This window comes from Leptonotus elevatus, chromosome 11 (assembly GCF_054856555.1).
Source record: "Leptonotus elevatus isolate MCC_2025b chromosome 11, RoL_Lele_1.0, whole genome shotgun sequence".
In the NCBI taxonomy this organism is placed as follows: domain Eukaryota; kingdom Metazoa; phylum Chordata; class Actinopteri; order Syngnathiformes; family Syngnathidae; genus Leptonotus; species Leptonotus elevatus.
Genome location: NC_141249.1, coordinates 23,892,967 through 23,911,964, shown reverse-complemented (window position 1 = coordinate 23,911,964; position 18,998 = coordinate 23,892,967). Strand labels below are relative to the sequence as shown.

The following is an 18,998-nucleotide window of genomic DNA, read 5'->3' as shown; positions in this document are numbered from 1 at the left end:
GGCCGACCCACAATTTGATGCTAATCCTTGCCTGGTGTGTCGTAACGCCACAAAACATCAGCACAAAATGGACGCCGGCGAGACATTTAAACGTGCTTGCAAACACTTGCCATACATTTCACACGCTTCAACGCTTTCAAATGGTACGTAATAATTTGTTGACTCTCTGTTTGGGAACGATTGCAACAATTGAGTTGCTTCCGGCGAGTCTTCATTTCTCCTCAACGCGCAAAGTCGGGAAATCATGAAGGAAAAAGAAGATTAGTCTTCATGAGTCTGACATCGGCGGATTCTCATCAATCCAATTGGCAAATTGGGCAAGATAAGTTTCCCGTTAGGGCGCCACGGCGCCCTAGTGGTTCGCATGTATGTCTCGCAGGTTGGAGGTTTGAATCCGGGCTTTGCGTGTTCTCCCTGCTTCTTAATATATGAAACAAACAATAATGTCAAGCTGAAAATCGGTTTTGGGCGAATCGAATTATTGCACTTGAAAATATATCGAGGTATCCAATCGGAAAGAAGGAAATGCCACATTTACGGCGCGCAATCGAGGTAAGCTAAATATTAACGACATCTCGAAATGTGACGCAACATATTTCGACATCATCGTGTACTAAAATGACAAGAATTGACATATTGTTCAATTATATGAAGGCGAAAAAAATGTGATACTGTTCTGGTATTGGGTACGAATCGTTCAAGTGCTCATGATGTCGGACCGTACCAAGTACGGATAGTTGACGCGCATGAACTCAGGATGAGGAAACAAAAAACAGGGAGAAACGTTCTTTTTGAAAAAAACATCAATTATTATTATTATTACAATTGTTATCATCATTCTAATCATTATTATGCTCTCGTGTCTCCATTTTGAAAATGCAAATCAATCCATTGCATTTGTGGACTATTATGCAAATTATAATTTTTAGACATCATCTTGAATGTGCATCAGCAACTTAAACAACTAATTGCCTAAATGAGCGACAGACATTTTTTATGGAGAGAAATAGAAGACTGTGCAAGGTTTTTTTTTTTTTTTTTTTTCATCCAATTACGCCGATTATGCTGTTGATGAATGCAAGGTTTCAAGTGTTAATTGTTCTGACGTCCGACATCAGACGAGGAGGAAACGCACGGCGCTTCATCTGATTAACAAGAGATTTTTGAAAGTCCGCAGCAAACGCTGGCGTCCGGTTTCACATCTGCAACATCCGCCGCCATAGAAACGCGAGCCTGAAAGTCGACATCGGTTTTCTTTGGTTTGCTTTCCTGTGCAAGCCACAAACATCGCATGCACACTTTATGACTTGTATTCACGGGTCAAAACAAAGACAATCGTTTCATGTCACCAGAAAAAAGAAGAACCACGAACGAGCGCATTTTAAGCAAGCGTGTTTGAATCAAACTGTGAAGAACAAACCAGTGAAATGAAAATGGGGATTTTTTTTTTCGCCGCAAGTCTGCAGCTTTACGACAACAAAAACGATCGAGTCTGCAGTCGTGATCGCTGACGTGCGCGAACCCGAGCAGCAAACATGACATTTGTTGTCATTCAAATGATGCTAAAATGTCTCTTGATAAACGAGTGGGAGGAGTTTTGAAGGTTATCTCGTTTGGTGCGTCGTGAAACGTCCATCGAACGTGTCAGCAGCGACGATCGATTCCTCGGCACAAAATCGCACGAGCGAGCGCACGGTGCGAGCGCACGGTGCGAGCGCACGGTGACCTCGGATGGACAGATTGACTCGCCGCCGCCGCCACTCGGCTCATGATCCCAAAAATTCACTTCACATTCTTGATAGCGTGCAAATGAACAACTCGTCATGAGTTGAGTCTTCCGGATTGTAACCTCCGGGTCAGAGGTTCGACGAACAACTCACCCCTCCTGTGGTTCCAAAAAAAGGATACCAAGAAATAAATAGTACTATTTTCATTGCATTGTTGGTCCTGAACACATGAAAGAAATGCAAATTGGAAACAAAAATAAACCCAATGAGTGGAGCCCAGAGTTCAAAGCAAACACGGTGAAGCAGTATGTAGCGGTTACGCTGCACTCAAATGGATTCAGATGCCAAGATAAAGTGAAGCCTCAAGTGTAATTTTTTTTAAATCCAGATGAAAAATGATCGATTTCGAAGCATATCTTTTTTTCCCAAATCTTCTTCTTAGTTCCTTTTTTGCCAGCTACTTTTTTGTCTTTGCTTTAACACAATCCACACGCAGATCATTTTGACTTCGCAAAAGATCTTTTCAACGAGCACTCGTGTTTTCTGGGAGGCCATTTTGATGTTTCTGTCCGCACTCTGACCTCGCGCCGGTGCCGACGCGCGAGGATTGCAGCTGCAAACAGCCGGCGTCCTGATTTGACCGGCGCCACAACAACAGACGCGTTTTGAAAGCCGGCGTGCTCGCAAACTCGCCATTCCTCGTCTTTGCTCGACCAAATTGAAGGACGAGCTCAATCAACACTCGAGAGAGTGAAATATTTCACACTGTGCGAGAGCGCATTTGTAACTCACTATAAGCAGAGTTCGCTCTCCTGTTATGTTGTTTCAGCTCTCAAGTTAAAGAACAACAAAAGGTTCGACGTGCTTCGTTCGGCATATTTGCAATGAAAGCCGTGAATGAGCTCGAACCGTGTGTCTCGGGACGCTTTTGGAAGACTGAGCATAAAGCCAGGGTCAAATGGAGCCATTTGAATGAGGTTGAAGAAAATGGACATTGAAAATTCACATGAATTGAAATGCTTTACCGATTCGACATATTTTCAATTCTTTATTATTTTTATTTATTTTTTCAATTCAAATGCAAACTGATTTTTAGGGGAATCCTTTTGGGACATCAAACTCGCTGGCCCGTTTTTAAAAGTGAACGAACTCCAAAGAATGTTTGTTTCTGCAGATGCACGTTGCGAGTTGCTGCTTTTTCTTCACTTGTGGCTTCTTTATTATGATGAGCTTTTTTTTCTCCCTCCCTTTTTTGACGAGCGCGCGTTTTGGCGCATGCACGCAACCTCCGCGGCTCCTCATTCGCGTGCATGCGCGCGGACCGGAAGACATCACGCCTGCGAGAACTGCCCGCTCAACAAAGGCTCCGACTTGGATTGACTTGCTCCCGTTTTCTTTTCTTTTCTTTTTGGGAAAAATCCAGCATGTCGGCCGGCGGAGGCTTTTTCCGCAAATTGCGGCTGACTTGGTTCCTTCGGCTGAGTCTGCTGCAGATGATGCTGGGGACGGTGAGTTCCGGCCGGCCCGACTTCGGCTGCGTCGCGTTCGAGCAGGACTTCGATCATCTTCCCAAAATGGTTCTGTAGAACTCTCATTGTCTGACAAAAAAAAAAGGCATCCAAGGCAGGAGAACTCGGACCCAAGCTCGAGCCTCCTTCATTTAATATGTGCAGCCAAATTATTTTGTCATTTATGATTTTTTATTTATTTTTTTATTTTTATTTATTATTTATATTTGTATTAACAGGTGAGATCATCGAATACGTTTTAGTCAAAAGGAAAACATCTCAAAAGTGACGCTTTATCAGCTTTTTGCACTTGATGACAAAAAGTGTTCCAGTCTTTTATGGTTTTGAAAATGTATCAATGTTATTATTATTATTATTATTTTTAAAGCAGTAGCTTATGTTTTTGAAAGTGTGAAATCTCCCTCGACAGACTTGAAACATTTGATCCCAAATCATGATTGGAAATCACTTTAAGGGCAAGAAAAAGGAGCCTGAAAAGGAGCACGAAGAAGAAGGGGGGGGGGGGGTAGTGGGGGGGGGGGGCATCGAAATTGCCCGAGGGGCCCGGCAATTACATGTCATGATGTTAACGATCGCACCTCGCTCGGCAGGAGGCAATTGGTGCCATTCAATCAGGACTTCTTGAAGGCCGTGATTTCATTTGAGCGGCTTTCACATTTGAAAATGGAGCTTGAAGGAAACTCCCAGTGATCGTTGCATGCTTAATATGCGTCATCATCATCATCATCATCATCATCATCATCATCATCATCATCATCATCATCATCATCATCATCATCATCATCATCATCATGCGTCACCTTGAGGCGTCGCTGCCAAACAAGATTCGCATTTTCACCAACATTTGCCTCGCCTTTTGTTTTTCTTCCAACAACTCGCAGGTTATCGTTAACGTCACTGGGGTGGAAATATTTACACATTTTTCACAAAAATGGGAGGAATGTCGTCCAATAATGCCCAAGTTAGAAAGTGCGAAACAAAAGAGAAAAACATTAGAATCTTTCATCGTGGATATCGATGGACGGATTCGTCCCGAGTGGGACATTCAAATGTGATTGTTTCAAATCTCTCCGCGCGAGCTGCGTTCAACGGAGCCTGGACTGACTTTGTGCGAGAAAATCTCGAACAGTCGTTGACAAAAGACCAAACGCGAGTCGCGCGTAGCAAAATAGCCCCACCGAAAAAACAAAAACAAACAAACATGGTCTAAGTTGATTTATTTGTTGTATTTTAGATGCAAAATAACTCAATGTGCTTTACATGATTAAACCCGAGGTTCGAATATTTGCTACAGTTGAAATGCAATTTGTTTATAAACAGCTTTGTGGTCGTTTAAATACTGAACAGAAATGCGACACACCGTTCGCACTCACATTCGCACCTGCGGAGCGTTCGGAGCGTTACCGATCGTATTCGATCCGATATTCCACAAAATGGCGGTCTGATGAGACACCTCACAAAAGAAATCAATTGCATGGCTGGCGCTTAAATCGAATCATTGGCAGACTCGATTGCCGCCATCATGCCATTCGTTATGCCTGCAAGCCGATATATCGTATTTCCAAGTCAGGACAGATCACGACAGAATCTGACGGTTCGAGCCATCCGCATCTTCGGCTTCTCAACAGATGCTGGCTGGCAGCAGCAAATGCAAAAAGAACAGCTTGATCCGATTTTTCATGAACAAACTGCTTTTTTTTGAGCGAGAGAACGCCGTATTATTCATCGGCAGCCTTTCCCGAGTCAACATGTCATCATCATCACTCTTTTTATTGTTGCGCGCATGCGCGGGTGTGAGTTTGTGCTCTTGAGTTCACCTGAAAACCGGTTATAAATCCCAGACCCTTCACCTTAACCGGATACTTCAGAGTCTTGCCAGAGTTGTGAAATTGTCAGGAGACCAGAGGAAGGATCAAAGGAAACAAACTGCTTTGGCCATCATAACCGCAAATCATTTGTTGAGGCGTGAGCTTCAAAGTTTTTATGCCGGACGCCCAACCTCTGCAATTATCCAGGCCCGGGGCCGGCCTCTGGTCCGTAGGGCCGCGTCCCATTTCTGAGCTAAATGCTTGTTTTCATGTGATCTCCTTCCCAGACGGCGGCCATCCATCCAGACTGCGCGCTCGTGCTTCAGCACATGAAAGCTCAAGAAGAATGCAACCGGATCATCATTCAGGAAGAAAACAATCTCGCCACAGGAACAGGTACGTAAGCGGCGCGACTGAAAGTGTGGACGGCGACAATATGGCCGCTTCTCTCCCACCTGAGGCGGATATCGCACGATTGAAGGTTTCTTAGGTGAGTCGCACTCCAGCCCTGCGCTTCACATGTTTGGACTTCTTGCTGTTTTTTTTCCCGTTTTCTTATCCGGATGTTTGCTAACATTCGCTTGTCAGGAATCACGAGTGGCGTCTCGCGATGTTTATTCGCTATCGCTGGTTTGGCATTCTGGACCTGGAAGTCCCACGGGATCTTGGCCTGCTTCTTCTCACTTGTCTTCGGATCTTGATTGTGGGACCTGCGGTCCATATTTGGTGCGGATGTTCCAGTGCGCCCGGGTTCTGCCTCAAGTCAGGCCCGCGCGGCGTAACATGCCGTTAACGCACCACCGTCTGCACTTTAAGTGGAGACTTGAATCGCGCCGTCGCTGAAGTGCCGACAAAACCGGACCCTTCCGTTTTGCCGGCAAATACGCGGCGCTGCCGTTGAAGGGTCGAGATGTCCGCTCCTCGTAACAAGAAGATGAAAGCAAGTTTGTTTTGCTGATTTGACAGCCGAGCCGCTCGTTCGTGCTCGAACCCCGCGTCACTCGCATCTGCCGCTTCTCGCCTGGGCTTTCGTCTTATCGCTCCGTTGTTTATTAAAGGGAGGATATTGCACCGTCGGTCCCAGCGGTGCCCTTTTCTCTCGTAATACTTGTAACCATATTATGTGAGCGGCAATGAAGAAAAATCTTTTATTGGACCGCGACAAAACAATGAGAGCTGAGCTCGGAGGGCGGCTGGCGAACGCAGCAACGTACATTTCGGTTCCCTCGTCAATTGTGCTCACGCGGTAAACATCGAAAGCCAACAACGTGCGCGGGACTGTCCAAGCCGTTCTGGCTCCTGTTATTGATTCCTCATCAGGAATATATAAATATATCATTCTGGGAAAATTGTTTGAAACCAGCTCAGGACAAAATTTGTCCCGGCAAAATATTTGCCAAGGAGTGCGAACGACGGGTGACGTGTGCCGAATCCTGTTTGGTGACGCGGTCCTAAAAACGGCGGAGATTTTCAAATGACTTCAGGGTCGGACAATCAGACCGTGACCAGAAAACAGTCCGTCCGCAAAAGTAGGTTTTGGTGAGGACAACATGTCGAAGCAACGTTTTTCTTTTTCAACACTTGAAGCAGAAGCTGAAGAGTTTTCATTGTTTATTGGAAGCGAACCGTTGAATCGTCCCAATTGTTTGAATGCGTGTGAACAAACGTACTGTTTAGGAACTGGTCTTGTCGTTCTTGATGTTGGAACTGGTCTCGAGACCACTTTTTAAGGGTCTTGGTCTCGTCTCGGAATCAAATGCATTTTTACTCGGGCTTGTCTGGGAAGTTTTGATCATGACCAGCCAAGACCGAGATCGCAAGTGAAATAACACATTTCCGGAGATGGTTTGGTTACCGTCTCAAAAACAACATAGCAGAATTTGTTTTTGTTTGCAAACACCAGGAAAAAAAAGATACTAGTCGTTTTTTTTTTGTTTTTTGTTTTTTCTTTGATATTACACAGTCTTGGTCTTCTCTTGGTCTTGATCTCCAAAAGTCGTGGTCTTGTCTTGATCTCGACTTCCAAAAAGTCTCGGCCTTGCCCGTCTCGGCTTCCCAAAGATTCGTCTTGTCTCCGTCTCAGCCTACAAAGAGTCTTGGTCTCGTCTCGGTCTCGATCTCCAAGAGTCTTGGTCTCGTCTCGGTCTCGATCTCCAAAAGTCTTGGTCTCGTCTCGGTCTCGATCTCCAAAAGTCGTGGTCTTGTCTTGATCTCGACTTCCAAAAAGTCTCGGCCTTGCCCGTCTCGGCTTCCCAAAGATTCGTCTTGTCTCCGTCTCAGCCTACAAAGAGTCTCGGTCTCGTCTCGGTCTCGTCTCGGTCTCGATCTCCAAAAAGTCTCGGTCTCGCCTTGGTCAGGCTTCTTTGCAGTCTCGATCATGTCTCGGCCTCGGATTGGCGCGGCCTTGACGACAACACTCTTAGGAACGTTCGATAAATACGCGCCGCGGACGCTTCGAAAGGACGCCATCGCGGAGAGAAAGGCGGCCATTATGCGAGACGGCAGAACACCTGCGAAGAGCGCTGCTTTCATTTGCGGTCTTCATCATCACAATGTCAGCGTCTGTAATTAGCGTCGAAGGAAAGAAGCGCCGTTCACACAACGTGATCGAAATGGCAACATTGTGGCCTTTTCCTCCCGCCCGTCCAAGCATGCGGCGGCCTTCCATTAGCCGGGGAGCCATTAGCGCGCGGCGCGTCATGACAGATGACTAACGTGCCATTTTCAAGCGTACGGCAAAAGCGAAATGCCGACTAGAGCGTGAGCGCCGATGGCGGCAAAACCGTTCACTTCTTCTGACTGTTCTTTCGCCAAGAATGAAAGATAACTCGCAGAAGGAAGTTGGAGAGATCAAGGTCAGCCATTTTGCTGAAAATATGGACACAATATGTGTGATAAGGAACGTTTGCAAGTTGAAGGTTGAGCGCCACCGAAGCTGAAAAAAAGCGTTTTTACACAAATTAATGCGTTTAACCTTTTTGTTGTTGTTGATGTTTGTGCGGAATTTGAAGTCAATCACAGCAGGATGGACAAAGATTTATATATATATATATATAAATATATAAAAGTGACCACCTTTATAACTTCTAAATCAGTATAAATAATTGACATGATTAAATTAGACCACATATACATTTTCTTCTAGAACTGTTTGAATTGTAAACCATCTCTAAGAGAAAAAGATGATTTTCTGTTTTAAACAAATCACATGTGCAATATTTCTACATTAAGAAAAGGATTTTTTTGTAAACCTTCCATTTTTGACTCATACGTGACTTTCATGGCCGCAGGAGCAGACAAATGAAAATAAAGATATGCGAAAAATGAAGGCAGCCTGAATACAAGAACAGCGACAAATCAAACGCTTTCCCTAAAAAGTAACAATTGACAGTTAATCGTGATGACTCGGATGCAACAACGGATCCCAAAAGCACAATTCACAGGTTCAAATAAAGAAGCAAACCAATTTATTGAGTAGTCAACAGGGATGGAAATGTTTCATTAAAAAACAATACAAGAAAAGTAACAAGTGCAAATACAAGCAGCAACAAAACATCACAACATGAGCTGAAAGGAAAAAACAACTCAGTATGAATCGGGTTCAAAAACGAGAAAAGCGGGATGCGACGAGAAGCAGACATTTTATACACAGGAAGTGAAAAAAATAAAAGGGCGGCGGCAGGTGCAGACGATCGCCATTAACGAGGAAACACCAAGGCAGGAAGTAAAGCCTGTGAAACGAGAGGAAACGATTACTACAAAATAAAAGTACACATTGGCCACATGAAAGGCAGGAATCAAAACTGACAACTGACTCTTTTTTTTTTTTTTTACATTTTAAACAATACGACACGCGCGTTCCCAAGTGAATCCCGAAATGTCTCGGCAGTGCCGAAGCACACTTTTTGGGACGTCTGAAGTCAATCAATTTGGGAGAAGTGGAAATGAATTCCGCATTGATATAAAGCAGTGCGCTGACGCCGATTGAACGTTTGTTGCCACGGCGACGTGAGCGCCGCGCGCTACGAAGTGACGTGTGTCCAATGTTCTTTTCCCGCCTCAGGGTGCCCAACGCTGTGGGACGAGATTCGCTGCTGGCGCGGCGTCGAGGTGGGCCGGCTGCTCGGCGTGTCTTGCGGCAATATCTCGCAGCTCTTTAACAACAAAGGTACATCCGTCAATCCAACTTTATTGACATGGCACCTTTTCGTACATTCTTTTTTTTTCTTTTTTCTTTTTTTTCTTTTTTTTAAGAGCTCAGTATTGTTCATTCGGAAATGTCATCATCATTGCTCTTTTATTATTTTTTTATTTTTTTTTATATATATATATTTTTTTGTTTTTTTTTTGTGTGTGTGTGTGTGTGTGTGCGGGTGAGTATGTGTATGTGCGTGCGTGCGTGCGTGCGTGCGTGTATTTGTTAGCTCACCAGAAAACCTAATAGAAAAAATCTCATACCGTTCACCTAAACCGAACACCAGGAGACCCGAGGAAGGACCAAAGAAAACCAAGGAAGGTGAAATCCAGCACCGACCCGACACCCCCCACCAGAACTCCTCCCCAGCCCAAGAAACATCCAGACCCCAACAAATCCAAAAAACCTTTTCGTACATTCAATTGCAAGTCAAAGTGCTGAACGTCAACATCAGGCAACTTTTTATTTTCATTCGCAAGCAAAGCTGTTCGACACAATGTCGTCGCACAACAGCACTTTTTGTATAGAGAAGAAAACATTTGTCATCATCGTATATATTGTGTGACTGTTGTCAATTATGTTTTGTGTGTTATTGTATGATGGGAAAATGCAAATCAAGATCTCAGGCGGACGAGTCCAGTTGCGAAAGTAGCTTCTGAAGGCCGTTCACAAGATCGGTTCTGCAGTCTTACTGACCTCTTCCACACACAAAACTCCAAACTGTCAAATTGACCTATCGTTGTGAATGAGTGATTCATTCATTCATTCATTCATTCATTTTTATTGTCAAGTAAAGAAAAATGAAATGGACTTAAAAGATGCAAGAAAGATGAAAAACAATCACCAACGGAGGGAGACAAGACGGAAAGACCTGCTGCTGCTCACTTTTCAGTGCCCGACATCTTAAATGAGAATGAAAGAAACTGGAGACGTGCTCCCAAAGGGGAGCATAGTAGGAGCCTGGAGAAAAACAAAAAGCACGCACATACAGATTTGAAATGATGATCCCTTTTTGTACAAATGCTAAGATGCAAGCACGTAATGTTTATGTTAAATAATGTTTACGCTGTTTCCCGCGAATGTTTCGCCTGCAACACAGTCAAGTGTCTCATAAATTCAGATAATTAAGAGAAAGAACCGTAAGAAGGCGTCTGCACGTCGACATGTTGTGTCGGAAATGATAGAAAAGAGTTTGCTGAATCAATTTGATGCCGACATTTTGTGCGCTGTGCTTGGTTTGTGCTCTCAACGAAATTGGATCCGATCGTATTAAATGATGAGGAAGAATGTCGTTTTCTTTCCGAACCTCTCCAGCTTGCACTCTGATATTTTTATCTATGAGGAGAGAAATTGTGCTCTTGCCCGAATCCCGGATAGAAGAGAGCACAAAGCAAACAAATATTTCGGTTTGAGCCGAGCGAGCGCGCGCTTTGCGGGGTACGGCAGTTTGCCGCTGATGACCTCATAACTCAATGTTAGTGGGTTCGCGGCCCCCCAACGGAATTCCGCCTCCGCAGATGGCAGCAAAAGTCAAGTGCGGTGGAGTTGCCGCGGCGTTATTAGATAGAATCCGTCCAAACGCCGGATCGATTGCAGGCAAAACAAGGAATTGGAAAATCAAAGGGTTGGAGGCAGGAGCGAGAAATTGCCGCAGCTTGTTAAGCGAGGCCATGTTGCGTCTCCGGAGCCGCGCGCCCACCGATGCCGCGGCTGCAGGGGCTACGCGTCACCTTGCTTGATCCTTTGTCAAATACGGCTCCAGTAAAACCTCCCACCGCCGAATCTCCTCGGACACGAAGGCGGATTTTCAGCGTGTTGCTTTTATCAGCGGCAAACTGTCAACTTGGCGACCTTGGAGGTATGATGGCGGGTTTGCAGCTCAGTCAGTTAACGCCATTGTTGTAACTCCAGGCCATTGTGCGAGAAGGTGGACGAGATGAACTTGAATTTCTTTGCCAGCGAGCAAGAAGGTATGCGGACCCAAGTGCAGGGAAGGAGGCAAAATCTTCACACGGTTGTCATGTGACGGCAACACAGCCGAGCTAAAAATAAAAAACTGAAGGAAAGAAAAACGCTTGGCAGTGAAACGTTGACGAAGAACATTGACCGGGCTTGGATGCAGAACTCAAAAGTACTTCCTTTTTTTATTTTTTTTAAAGAGCTCAGTATTGTTCATTCAGTCATGTCATCATCATTGCTTTTTTTTTTTTGTATGTGCGTGTGTGTGTGCGTGTGTGTGTATTCGTTAGTTCACCAAAAACCTATTTAAAAAATCCCATACCGTTCACCTAAACCGAACACCTCCGTCGGGAGACCCGAGGAAGGACCAAAGAAAACAAAGGAAAGTGAAATCCAGCAAAAGTACTTCCTTTTTTTTTCTCAGTATTGTTCATTCGGTCATGTCATCATCATTGCTTTTTTTTTTTTTGTATGTGCGCGTGTGTGTGTGTGTGTGTGTGTGTGTGTGTGTGTGTGTGTGTGTGTGTGTGTGTGTGTGTGGGGGGGGTGTGTGTGTGTGTGTGTATTAGTTAGTTCACCAAAAACCTATAAAAAAAAATCCCATACCGTTCACCTAAACCGACCACCGCCGTCGGGAGACCCGAGGAAGGACCAAAGAAAACAAAGGAAAGTGAAATCCAGCAAAAGTACTTCCTAACCAAAGTGAGCACATCTGGATGCGAAACTGGTGGACGACAGAAAGGATAGGAAACCTGACACGGACATTGTCAACATTTGCAGAAGACGAGACGAACTCAGAGTCGTCGTCATCATCATAGCAAATGCATATTAGCAACTGACGACACAGTATATATATATATATATATATATATATAAAATGTGATATACGGTCATGACATTTGATATCTTCTGTCTGTAAAAATGTAATTATAAATATAAAGTTATTGTTGTTGTCGCTACGAATTCAACCTATCGTGGCTGAATTTATGGATCCATTCACAACTGCTTGGTCACTTTTTCACCTTCTTTCTTTTTTTTTAAATTCATTCCTCTTTTGGTGAGTGAATTTTACTGAACGGCTGCCGCTGTCCTTTTGTTTTGCTGCCGTCGGACACCACGACTTTCGTCATTCATCCTTTTTCTTGTTTTCAAAGTCTGTGCATAGAAAAATGCCGGATGATTTCAAATGTGACCGACTCGTTGGATTTCCGTTTGTTTTGCATGAAGATGCTCTCGAGAATTGCGCTCATTCCGTCCTCGCCTGCGGTTGCTTTTTCGCGCCGCAGGCTCCGTGTTCAGGAACTGCACCGAGACCGGCTGGTCCGAGCTGTACCCGACCTACGCGGACGCTTGCGAGTTTGCGGACGACAGCCAAGCGGAATCCGAGGTAGGCGTCGCCGTCACAACCAATGCCGCTAATGTTGTTTGCTGCGGCGAGCGCATCAGCGCAAAATAGCACAGCAGCAATTTTCTTTTCAGACGCGCTTCTCATTTTGGAGATTGGACGGAGTTCTCATTTCATAAATTTGTTTTATGACTCATCCTCACTGCAAGATTAGGAGGCGAGCAAAGATTTTCCAATGAACGAAAGCTTACTTCTAACTGCGCTGTACGGCGCATACAGCATTTTGCATTCTCGACCCTCACCTGTTAAGTTATTAACATTGTTTTTCAGTTTTAATTTATATTTTAGCCGTTTTGGATTTAGTTAACTCAGTATGGCTCAATGAATAGAATTGTATTCTTATCCATCTCACTCTCAGAAGAAGGGCAACGGGTTTCTTCCATTTGCTATCTTGAAGGGAGTGTAGTCTGGTACCGGTCGGAGACAGGCTGATTTATTATTGTTTTTCTCTAATCTGATTTGTATTTTTGGGAACTTGCTGAGGGAGGAGAAAGGGATTTTCTTGTATTCACTGAGTTGTAAACAAATGTACTGTGGGCTGATGGGAGGAGACTTTTCGTATTCACCCACTTTTCAATAAATAATGATGTGCCGGAGAAGAGGACACACAATCTGAACAGACCACTGTTTGAGTGAGTTCAATTGTTGTCATCAAAAGCTTTTGATACCTTTGCAAAGGGACTTCTTCACCAGAATCTCACCATTCAGTTAATTGAACACGCAAAGAGTAGAATATAAATATCGTCTACTCTAACACACCCCAACCGGCTGAGGCAGATGGCCGCCCCATGCGGAGCCTTTGGCTCAATAGGGTGCCTCGACATATGCTTGCTCAGTCCATTTCATTTTGCTCCTCTCAGGAAACTAATAACCACTATGACGTGTTCGGGACGATATTACACAGCTGAAAATATTCCTGCGGCCAGATTTGAACCAGCGTCTCATCAAATGTGCGAGAAGAGCACACGCTAACCCTGATTTGACTTTTGTCTTGCAATTCAGACAACCTACTTCTCCAACTTCAAGCAGGTGTACACAGCCGGCTACGCGACCTCCCTCATCTCGCTTATATCGGCCATTTTTGTCTTCACGGTATTCAGGTAATTTTTTTTGCAATCAAGTACAAACATTGACATCCAATCCAGTAATAATTCTTCAAATGTTTTGCTTTGTCGTCGGGCAGGAAGTTTCACTGCACCAGAAACTACATCCACATGAACCTCTTCTTCTCGTTCATCTTGAGAGCGAGCGCCGTCTTCGTTAAAGATGAAGTTCTCTTCTCCAACGAAGACCTCGACCACTGTTTCATGTCAACGGTGAGCGCGACACAAAAAAAGGCATCGCGCGAGTCGAATCGCACATTTTCTGGTTTGTCATCAGAGAGGAACGTTTAAAAGGCACGTCCCGACCGCGAGGGGATTTGCGCACGCTCGCACGCTACGCACACGCTCGCATTTGAGCGGACGCCCGGAAATAACATTTGGCCGGCTCACGATGGGAACAGTTGACAAACCTTAGGGAGTTTGAAAGTGTTTACGCTGGCCGGGCCTGAGAGACTAACTCGCTTCGTGCTAGCTTGCGCGAGGCTCCAGGCTAGCACAACGCAACAGGGACGTGGTAAAAAACGGGGCCGATCAGAAAACAACATCATTGGCCAGGAAATCCTGGAGGTTAAAGTCAGGAGAACTTTTCCGTGGGTTTCGTTCGCTGCATCAACGGGCCAATGTGGGCTACACGCCAAATAAGTTGGAACGAGAAAGGAATCTGGCTTTGTGAACTTGTAATGAAGAGAAAGCGCTATTTAAGTCGGCGACTCTCCAAAGAATTGGATTTTTCATTTGTTAGTCACGTATAAGTTGGACTATAAGTAAGCGATTGCAGTTGATTCGGGACTCCGGGCCAGCAAGTCTTGATGTTGGACCAGGCTGGCACTCGTGGGAACTTATGGACACTTTTGTGATCTTCCTTACAAGCAAAAAGCCGCCGGGCAGATGAATTCACGTTTGCACTCGGAAGGAATGAAAATATCAATTGAACAATGTTAACAAAAAAAATCTCAAAATAGAAGACTCACAATATTCTCAAATAATAATAATAATAATAATAATGTGTTTAGCTGTCGTGATGCCTCGTATGAACGTCCCCTCAATCAAGTGCGCTTCTATGACACGCGTCGAATATTGAATGTCAAAAATGAAAGGTTCGCAGCAGCCCAATGTTTGATCATTGGTCCGCGTGAGCACCACAAATGAACGCGCAACGTTATGAACGTCGCCCGCCACATTTCTGCCGTCCTTTTGACTGTTGCCGTCCCCCCGCAGACGTCGTGCAAATCAGCAGTGGCCTTCTTCCAGTTCAGCATCTTGGCCAACTACTTCTGGCTCCTGGTGGAGGGCATGTACCTGCAGACCCTGCTGGCGCTCACCTTCGTCTTCCAGAGGAAATACTTTTGGTGGTACATTGTGATTGGCTGGGGTGAGTGTCCATAACCGATTTTTTTAATTTTTTTAAAATCTCTGCTCGATGCCTGGGAGTTGTGCTCGGGTGCGATCGTGCACGTGGCGCACGCGCTAACGGTCCGCGTGCGCTCGTTCCCGCAGGTCTCCCATCAACAATTATAACTGCCTGGATCCTGACGCGCAACTTCTACGACAACAGAGGGTGAGGTGATAACAACTGATATCGATCGTACAGCGCATCCCATCCATCGATTGTCTGTGCGTGATCTTTTAATGCCAATAAAAAAATAATAGCGAGAGAAAGGACGAACTTTTATAGAAGAAGAAGACAAACCGGTGACGTTTTTGCTTGAATGTCTCCGAATGGTCTTCTTGCTTATGACAATATATTGTGTGGTCCTGCCGATCTCTTTTGCCGCATGTGCTGCGCCTCAGCTGCTGGGACGACACAGATGTGGCCTACATCTGGTGGATCATAAAAGCTCCAATAAGCGCATCATTACTGGTGAGTTACGCTGGCAGCTGCTGACTCGCAGCAAACGCACGCACAAAAGCAGCCGCTGGCGCTCGCAGTGAAGGAAACCTGGCATGCAGGAAGTCCTCCTTGACAGTAGTTGGCGCTGTACCTCGACAGTCTGACACGTCACTGATCTGAATATGTGACTTTTTTCAAGGCACGAGGCCGCCATATTGCTCCTCCCAAGAACCAATTATCGGCATAGCGTCCGATACATTGACAGTATCCAAATTGGAGAACATTTGAGACCGTACAGAAACAGCAGGAATTATCATGTTTGAAATTGGTTAGACATAAACAAGAGGATTTTTTTTTTTTTTTAATTTAAAAAAAAATAAAAAAATTATATGCTTAATGACGCAGGAGGAAACTTGTATAATTTTAATGAAAGAATGATAACCGTAATTCAACAAAAGATGCCTCAAAAAAGAAAGAGGGGCTTCAAAGCAGCACATTACGTCCAATTGTTCTTTTTTTTTTTACTTGTTGAAAAATACTGACCACCCCGCCACAGTACATCTTTTTAATTTGAACTCAATTTTATGAATTATTATGAAACTACCAATGATTAAAAGATGCAGCCATATTTCATTCTTATTTTTTTCCCCACTTTTACGTTAACAAGAGTATGAACATATTGATAACCGATATCAAATTTGCAATTGAGTCATGTGATTCATGCCGATTTAAAAACACGTACGCCCGAAGTGCGCATGCGTGCGTAAAGTGTGTGCAACTTTCCCCGCGCAGGTCAACTTCATCATCTTCATCAACGTGATCCGCATCCTGGTGCAGAAACTTCGATCTCCCGGCGCGGGAGGCAACGACAGCAGCCACCTCAAGTGAGACACGTGGGCCGACGTCACGCCGACGTCACGCCGACGCTTGCGAAACGCGCACGAAGCGACGGCTCGGGTGTTGTGAACGTGTACCCGCGTCTGCTCAGGAGGCTGGCCAAGTCCACGCTGCTGCTCATTCCGCTTTTCGGGATGCACTACATGGTGTTTGCCTTCCTGCCCGAGAACACCGGAGCCGAGGCTCGTCTTTTCATCGAACTGGGCCTGGGATCCTTTCAGGTGCAACCTTCGCATTTCCGGGACGTTCGCAAGGCACGATGCTTGAAATTGTGTAACAATGATTGTTGTTGGGTTGCAGGGCTTCGTTGTGGCTCTGCTCTACTGCTTCTTGAACGGAGAGGTGACTTGAAAAGAAAGATCTGCCAAACGCAAATACGAGTTCCATATTTGCGTCCATTTTGACCGAGACGTTGCATTTTCTTGCCTAAAAGTACTTGATGGTTTTGCATTTCGATCAAGCGCTGCTGCGATTCCCTTTTGTGTTCTTTTCCTTTTGGTTTGCGTGCGCAGGTGCAAGCGGAACTGAAGAAGCGATTCTGGAAGTGGCAGACTCAGAACTACCTTCGCTACAGCAAACGCCGTCGAACCCTTTTCACGGAAAGCAGCACGGTGACGCAGATTTCCGTCCTGGACAAAAGCAGCCCCAAAGATCAGCCGGCCTGCGAAACAAACGCACTTTCCAGCATTGCCACAAGCTGCGACAGTTCCATAGTTTGAGTCGCTGGATTCCGTCCTGATCAATCGCAGCGATGGGTTGAATGGATCGGTTCGCTTTTGTACGGCGTGCTTTGAAAACGTAAACAGATTTGAAGTTCAGGGTCGTCATGATGAACATTTGTGATGATGCGTCGTTGTCAAGTGTTGATTAGTCATCAGCCTAAAAAAAAAATCAATATTATTGTGCATTGCAACTCGATGTGGGAAATAACTTTGAAATGCGAATTTCACAAGTTGCTTCGTACCCCAAATATTATTGCAACAAAACCTCCATCCAGGTCTTCGCTCCTGCGTTGCACAATTTGTACTCGACACGATGTTTGTGCGCGTGGGAACATCCGGTGTTGTGAGCTCCTCTCATGCCAAAACGTGCTGCTGGTGGATTTGCTCTTACGAGTTCCGTTTTCCCACAAACAAAAAAAAACACATTATTGTTGTTGCTTATTGTACGTGGCACTGAGACCAATAAAGTTGCTGATTTTTAATATATTTTTATTGTCCGGAATTCCCACTGAAAACAACATAAATTGCGCTTAGCAGGTTTTATTTGTATTTTTGTGTGTGTAAAATCTTGCCCATAAACCGATCAACGAGCCTTAACGTGACTCGAGGCAATCGTTTTCTTCCGTCCAATCAACCCAAACGACGCATCGTGTCGTCGTTGGCATTTCACATACGCAAAACGCGTTGACGGCAATCTGTACAAACCGGCAATAAACAACCAACGTTTCATTGAAATGGGAAATGGCAATCTTCTTTGTTTTGTGGCGTTGATCTCATCTTGAATCACGACGCGGACTGAAAATGCGACTGGCAGCGCGTTAGAGCGGAATTGCTTTCAAACGTGGCGGCAAGTGCAGTGCGAAGATGGAGCGAGTCACACGTCCGCGCTGTGACGTCACATACGCAGCAATTCTCTTGCAGGTGAAGAACAACATTGCGCAACTTCATCCATCCGTCTTTCATCCATCCGTCCATGTTGGTTGTCGGTGTGAAATCCTGTCATTTATCTTCCTTCTGATGTCATGTTTAAGGCTCATCAACACAAGTGGACGAATGAGTTCCAAACATTTATTTATATATCTTTCCTTTCCTAATGTGCAGAAGCCGTCGCTGTGCCGCATCTGATGAAATGAGAGAACGAGAGCTCAAAGAGAAGTTTTAAATTCGGCCTTCAGTGCACTGAAGGGGTCATTTTGTTTTTGTCTGTTTTTTTTTTAACACCCGCAACGACCCGCGAACTGACATGAACAAACATTGTTTTCTGGTGAGCTAACAAATACACGCACGCACGCACGCACGCACGCACACATTCACATACTCACCCACACACACACACACACAAAAAATAAAAAAAATAAAAATAAAAGAGCAATGATGATGACATTTCCGAATGAACAATACTGAGCTCTTAAAAAAGAAAAAAAAAAAATAATAATAAATGAACAAACATTCACAAATACAGTACAATGAATCATTCCAGTAGATTTAAGATCACAAGGAAAATACTTGAAAATCATTTTCAACCATTTTCTCGCAAAGCACATTAAGAAATATTGAACACACCAAAAAGCATTTCCAGTCGTTTTAAAACATTTTTTTTGTGGATGATGACGACCTCATTGGCCTATGAGCCACGATGCCCCCCCCCCCCCCCACACTTGCATCCTAAACGTGTTAACAATGTAAAGAGTGGCATCAACTTGTTAGCAAATACAGAATCATTGCAGGAAGCGTTGCACTTTCAGCAAATACAAACTTTTTCAAAGTATTTCCAAAACTAAAATAGGAACAATGACAGCTTTTGTAAATCCATTTACAAGAT

At 44.6% G+C, this 18,998-nt stretch overlaps 1 protein-coding gene across 2 annotated transcripts; it reads left to right on the top strand.

The window, feature by feature from the left end:
- The first annotated feature begins 3,043 nt into the window (after positions 1–3,043).
- ghrhrb (growth hormone releasing hormone receptor b) lies at positions 3,044–18,278 on the top strand. 2 transcript variants are annotated; one of them, XM_086088395.1, is made up of 13 exons: positions 3,044–3,235; positions 5,352–5,460; positions 9,128–9,232; positions 12,505–12,605; positions 13,626–13,723; positions 13,807–13,939; positions 14,945–15,098; positions 15,224–15,284; positions 15,518–15,587; positions 16,350–16,441; positions 16,546–16,675; positions 16,755–16,796; positions 16,967–18,278. In XM_086088395.1, the coding sequence occupies exons 1-13, from the start codon at positions 3,152–3,154 to the stop codon at positions 17,171–17,173; spliced, it is 1,386 nt and encodes a 461-aa protein (XP_085944521.1). In that variant the 5' UTR covers positions 3,044–3,151; the 3' UTR covers positions 17,174–18,278. The 2 variants fall into 2 exon arrangements, with proteins under 2 accessions (XP_085944521.1, XP_085944522.1); XM_086088396.1 differs by lacking the exons at positions 3,044–3,235; positions 5,352–5,460; positions 9,128–9,232 and adding an exon at positions 10,702–11,117.
- The last annotated feature ends 720 nt before the right edge of the window (positions 18,279–18,998 follow it).

Bases quoted from the DNA above. Each gene is read 5' to 3' on its own strand.
- ghrhrb (XM_086088395.1), top strand. From the start codon at position 3,152: ATGTCGGCCGGCGGAGGCTTTTTCCGCAAATTGCGGCTGACTTGGTTC. The intron at 16,442-16,545 runs GTGAGACACGTG...GCGTCTGCTCAG, and splicing joins AACGACAGCAGCCACCTCAA to GAGGCTGGCCAAGTCCACGC. The intron at 16,797-16,966 runs GTGACTTGAAAA...TTGCGTGCGCAG, and splicing joins ACTGCTTCTTGAACGGAGAG to GTGCAAGCGGAACTGAAGAA.